Consider the following 6,253-nt stretch of genomic DNA (forward strand, 5'->3'; position numbering starts at 1 on the left):
GCCTTCTTGGGCCTATAACCAAGGTGGGCCCGTAGGGCTACAAAGGCGAAGAGGACAAGCAATAGACATGTTTCTCAATTTTCCACACAACCGAGTTTAATGTGGGGTGTTTACCAAAAAGTAAAGAGCTTAATGTGGGGTTTTTAAAACTTAAATAAAAATTAATAAGAAATGGATGATCCCTTGTTTGATGAAAAAGTTGGAATTACCCATTTGACCCTTACAATTTCCAATCAGGAATCCTTGTTACATTGATACAACGTTCAAATAACAGGCCAAATTAAGGCGGCATTCTAAAAATTAAAATATTGGTCAAGACGTGACACCTTATCTCATTTGTATTGTTGTCACCTGTGAGCATCTAACTCAATTTATCAACAAACGCACTTGTGGATTCTTTTTATCATCCAATCTTCCCCAATTTTAGTCAAATTTTTAAGTAGTACATGCTTTTTTGGGATTATGACTGATATGAAATAATCGGGGATGTGATTCTTAAGTCATTACAGTCTCTTCCTGGTCACAAGTTTGACTTCCATACCAGCAACGGGTTTCAAACCCAAGACCTCCAGTTTTTAATTTAAAGGAAGCCTTGCAATTGCCTTTTACAACTGGGCCACTAGCTCGTTGTTAAAATTTTCGGCTCGATACCTTGTTAAAATTAGGGTTGAAACACATTTTCAACACATATGATTCATTTATTTATTGCTTGTGTGGCAGGAAAACGGAAATGAAAATGATACCCATACCTTGCACTCTCATTTCTTGTCAGTATAAAGGATTGTTTGGCGGTGTATTTAGATTGGAAAGTTACCTTAGGATAACAATAAACGTTTATGATTGAGTTGGGCATAAAAGATTAAAAATAATTTTAAATTATAAAATCACAATTTGAGCGCCTTTTAGACAAGCACACAACATGTGATTCTTTGAGAAAAAAAAAAACTCGCATTTGGAAGAAAAAAAACAAAATTGATGTGTTTCGAACAAAGCGTTTTTTCCAAAAGTGTTTATAAGCAGAATTGATCTCCCAAACGCTAGAATAGCACAAACAATGCACGTATTCACGCTGAAATTGCAGCGAATGCAGGGCAAGGAAAAAATGAGCATTGTCCCAATGCCACTAGAACCACACGTATTATAATTTGTCTTTTGTCCCCCAGTTGGCAGAGTAAGACGGGACAGCCTCCCATGTGCTGCTGTGCGTATTGTTTGTTAAAATATGTTGACATCGAAAAACTCTTATGATTTTCGTAATAAGCAAGGGAGTCAACTCTTTAAATGCGACAAAAGACCGAAACTTCTACTAAACTAACCCCAATTAATTAACAATGATTTAACCAGCACAACTTCGCACAACCTCGCCTCGTGTCAGAAGCTCGTGATTTGTAGTCATCGACTCATCGAGGTAGTAGGAGGCTGTGATTGCTAACGGAGCAGGACTTGCATAGTACAAATACACTGTTAGTGTGATGTTTCACGCCGTGTTAATTGCTCTCTTGATAATGTCCTACATTTACCTCAGGGTTATATGATATAAGTACACTGCTGTTGTGATATCTCGTGCCGCATAAGTTGCTCAATAATGTCCTAGATTTACCTCAGTAACAACATTTTTACACGTTAATTTACCACCAAATGAACATTTTAACAGGTTCTAACTTTATCCAAAGAGAGAGAAGTTTTGGACTCCAATAGACGACATGTAGCAGAAAGAGTCTTGTACTCAAACGTCTAAAACAGAAATGCACGTTCAGTTTTTGTCAGCTAAAAGTTTCCAAAACTCAAGGTCAATAATTGTAGTTCAAATGGAGTTCCAAATCCAAAACAGACGTTCCAACCAACAGAAACTGCCCAAATAAACTCAGTAACTTACGTCATCCGGCATTTTCCGAAAACAGGTCGGTAAGACGATCTCAAATCCTTCGTTCCCTTTCGGGTAAACTGATGAACTAACATGGTTTGGTACGACTCAAATGACTTGGAGCACCTCAGGTTCCACATAACAGCTTTAAGCTTAAGGTAAGGAACCGAGCAAACCCAGCCGGTGTACAAGAAAGCAATCTAACTACCACATGGAGGATTACACCCATGCAAACAATTTTCTTGCAGGAAATACCGAAAACTTATACGGCATAAGACTAACATACCTAGACCGGCAAATTTAACCCGTCCTGGTCTATTAAGGGTTGGTGGATCGGATCGCATTGAGAGCACAGAACTGGTCAGTCTTGTAAGTATTAATAAGGTTTAAGATGACAAAGTTTAGTTACTGTGGAAATGTGAGATGGCAGCTTGGGGCAAATTTCTAGCTTTAACCTAACTCACTAACTTAGAGGTCGCACTTGGTGCGATGGCAAGTGCCTTCGCCTATGAGCGGTAGGTCTTGGATTCGAGACTTGGGAGCAGCCTCTTCATAAATGGGGGTAAGGCTAGCCGACATTCACCTCTCCCAGACCCTGCGTAAAGCGGGAGCCTTGTGCACTGGGTACGACCTTTTAACCTAACTCACTAACTTATATGCCCACAAGGAATTGGTCTTAGTCAAATAACACCCCAATTGTCATAACTATGGTGAGAAGATAAGATGACATCTTCAAAATCCATTGACAAACTGTTGTGTCGCCGTGAAAATTCTACGATGCTCCAGTGCACGGCGTACACCGAGGAAAGTATGGTTGGATGTGCGGTGCAGGATCTAGCGGCCAAAATCCCGGTGCACGCTATACACTCACAGAGGTGAGTCTTTTTGTCTAACCATTTCAGGAAGAAGTCTCTACTCAAACATGAGTGCAACTCAGAGAAACCAAAATGTGATCAAAGTTATAATATAATTTTCATCCACAGCAATCCCATTGAGACAGAAAGATAACGAATATGAATAAATAAGGAGTTCCTACACAAATACAAATAAAAAAGGAAAAATTCAGAAACAAAAGACAAGGCAACTGAGATTCTTCCTCTGCTAACATACATGATTTGGCAGTATAAGCAACACTTGCAGAATCTCAAATCCCTTAAACGATACTATATATTGCTAATCATAATAAAACCGAAATCCAGAACAACATACCGCAAACCCGAATTCCTCATCCTCAAGAAGCAGAAGAAGGCCGAATTTCCTCCGCCTCCGAATTGAACCCATTTTACGCTCTTCCACCACCTACATTCCCATTTTGTTTTTATTATCATAATCCAGCTCAAATCAGAGAAGTCACTGAATCAAATTATGGCTCGGAAAAAATCATTTCTGGGATTCATTCCTCTTCCCGATTCCTTCCCCTTCCCTCTCCTCCAAGAGCCTGCTGGACTCCTCGTCGGGCTGCGCGGCCTTCTTCTGCGCATCCTTGGCCTTCAGAGCCTGCAATTTAGAGTGGTTGTAGTAGGCAACCCCCAAAAACGCGAGGCCGTAGCCGAACAGATTGATCGGGGTCACGGTGTCCTTGATAACGGACCACGAAAAGGCGATCAGGAGCCAATCTTTCACCACTCCGGCAACATTCATCGTCAGCGCCGAGGTCTTTCCGACGAGCAAGAACACGGCGAGATTCAGAGCAAATGCGCAGACAGAATTGGTCCCAAAAATCACGAAATCGAAATGGAAGCTCGAGGAATCGCGCAGAATCGGGTACTCGACGAAGATCCAGGGGACGAAGAGGAAAGCCAGACAGCAAGGTGCGACGTAGTAGAGAGATGTTATGGGGTTGAGGGTAATGCCTTTGGATGTGAGGAGGATCTGGATCAAGACAAGGCGGGTGGCCTCGAATGCGACTGCGCCGAGCTGGAGCATGACGCCCCAGGTGTCGAATCGGGCCTCTCCGTAGGCGGCGATGGCGACGCCGATGGAAATGGAGATCATGTTGACCATGGTGTCAGTCTTGAAGGACTCCTTTTTGAAGGAGACGCCAATGGAGTAGACCGCGACGGGCATGAGGGCCTTGAGCATCTGGATGAAGGAGACGGAGAGGTAGATGTAGGCGGAGTTGGAGAGCCAGAGGGAGAGGGAGTAGAGAGCGCCGATGGGGACGACGGAGGAGAGGTAGAGGTCGCGGGACATGGTGACGGGCTCGACGAGGCGGAAGACGCGGACGAGGAGGAAGGCCAGGGAGGCGCAGAAGGACATGTGGATCATGGTGAGGGAGATGGGGAAGGGCCAGTTGTACATCTTCTTGTCGAGGATGTATTTGTTGTAGACGATGACGGTGAAGGAGAGGAAGATCCAGATGGCGACGTAGGTGTAGGAGAGGAGGATCTTTTTTATCACCCCCTCGCTCAGGGAGCCACCTTTGCCCATTTTGGAGGTGGGTTTTCGCCGGTGGTGGCGGTGGCGATGGCCGTGGTGGGGGAGAAAGGGAGAGAAGTGAGGAGGAGGAGGAGCAGGAGGAAGAAGTCAGATTCAAAGTGATGGAAGAAGGGAGTGAGAGCTGGATTTTAGTGAGAGAAACGGGGGTAATATAATAATTAAAAAATATTAACTTTGGGAGTGCATCTGGTGTGGAAGTTTATTTTTTATTTGGTGTGGGAGGGGAGGTGCTATTTATTTTAGGCTTTTGCGGGAAGAGTCTGCATTTTTGTGCAATTATGCATTTGATTTTGAGGTAGTCACGATTTTTTTGGATTTGGATTTAATTTGTACTTTAATCGTGGGATGGGAGGGTGGGGGGTGACAACTTTGAAACATATATATTACTGTCAGGCTTGCATTAACTTAAAAGATTATAGTGCTAATGCTTATGAGATTTTCTGTTCATATATTATTGTCACGTATTCATTAAAAGCATGTCTAACAGTCTAGTTAAATGCGAGGTTTTCATTATTTTAACAAAAAATGAAGAAAAATAAACTCTGACAGGCTAGCTAATTGACTACCAATCTTAACTATGTGAATAATAATTAGCTAAATTTAGTTAGGAGGAGACAGTTAAATTTTTGCTAAACATTAGACTATAAGATTGTATTGTTTGTAGGCTTGAGAAGAAAAAAAAAGGTTTGGGTTGTTAAGTTTAGGAAAATCATATTAAAATATTTTAACTTAAGCTAAAATAGTTAGTATTGTTGGATGTGATGACTAGCCAAATTAATATTTGGGTCATTTGTTAGCTACAATAACAAAAATTTAACTAGCATTGTTGGAGATACTCTAACTAAACATTAGATATTGCCATAAAAAAAAACAAACATAAGATATTATATTTGTTTTTAGTGATGAATCTTATGATAAATACAAAATGAAACAAGAAAATATACATTTACCGTGCCAATAATAGTTCCCTTAAAAATATACACATTTAATACTTCAATATGATGAAATTTTTCTTCACTTGTAAATAAAATGTCTCAAACTGGAATTCCATAAATAGTGTATTCGATACAAATTTCTTTCACATTTTAGTGTAAATATATCGTTATATAAAATAAAAAACAGATTACAATCACATATTACTACAATTTAGTAATATTATTGTGCATTTATAAAGAAGTCTTATGATTGAATCTTGTAAATCAGAGTTTGGTACTAATTTATCCACGCTATCTCTTGATGTAAATATATAAATTTGAAAGAAAAAATCAACAGAAAATATAAAAACGTCACGATCAAAATTTCTAGTGCACACAATTAAATGCCTTCCCAAAAATGAAAATCCAAACAGCGGCGAGCGTGTGGAATGAATGATGAAGTGAATTGAAATGTGAGTTTCAAATCCGAACGAAAGGGAGCATAGATTCGGATTTAAGGAAGCAGATCACAAGTTGCTTTACGCGACCTTGTATATTGTAAGTCGTTTGAATCCTCACGTGGGCTGCGCCACGTTGACGATCTGCGCCACGTGACCTCAGTATTCGGTATTCCTATTCAATTCAATACAAAACCGCAACCCTTTTTCTCTATTTTTGGGTCTGTGGGCTTTCGGGTACGGGCCTTCTTTTTCATTTCTTTCTTTTTAACTCTTCATCAGGGTTGTTGTCGGTGAGAAAATTCCAAATAAGGGAGGGGATATGCCTTATTGGGAGGGTTTATTGCATTTCTTCTTCTACCTGGTCCACATAAAATAATCATGGCATTGTTCTTCCAAAATAAAAATAATCATTGCATTTTTTTGCTATATATATGCGGTTTGATTGGGAAATGAAATCACATTATTTTGGCAAGAGAATAAAATTGATAACAGGCGGATTTAAACTATATTATTATATGATTGATATCTGATATATTGTAAAGTCTATCCCATTTATACACCTTTTAATGTAAATA

At 40.1% G+C, this 6,253-nt stretch overlaps 1 protein-coding gene across 1 annotated transcript; it reads right to left on the reverse strand.

Annotated features, from left to right (window-relative positions):
- Positions 1–2,855: 2,855 nt before the first annotated feature.
- LOC126604070 (probable sugar phosphate/phosphate translocator At5g25400) lies at positions 2,856–4,514 on the reverse strand. Its single transcript, XM_050271147.1, has one exon. It carries the CDS (start codon positions 4,292–4,294, stop codon positions 3,245–3,247), a length of 1,050 nt encoding a protein of 349 aa, XP_050127104.1. The 5' UTR covers positions 4,295–4,514; the 3' UTR covers positions 2,856–3,244.
- Between the last annotated feature and the right edge of the window lie 1,739 nt (positions 4,515–6,253).

This window comes from Malus sylvestris, chromosome 15, assembly GCF_916048215.2.
Source record: "Malus sylvestris chromosome 15, drMalSylv7.2, whole genome shotgun sequence".
In the NCBI taxonomy this organism is placed as follows: domain Eukaryota; kingdom Viridiplantae; phylum Streptophyta; class Magnoliopsida; order Rosales; family Rosaceae; genus Malus; species Malus sylvestris.

Coding starts and splice junctions, on each gene's coding strand:
- LOC126604070 (XM_050271147.1), bottom strand. CDS start 4,294: ATGGGCAAAGGTGGCTCCCTGAGCGAGGGGGTGATAAAAAAGATCCTC.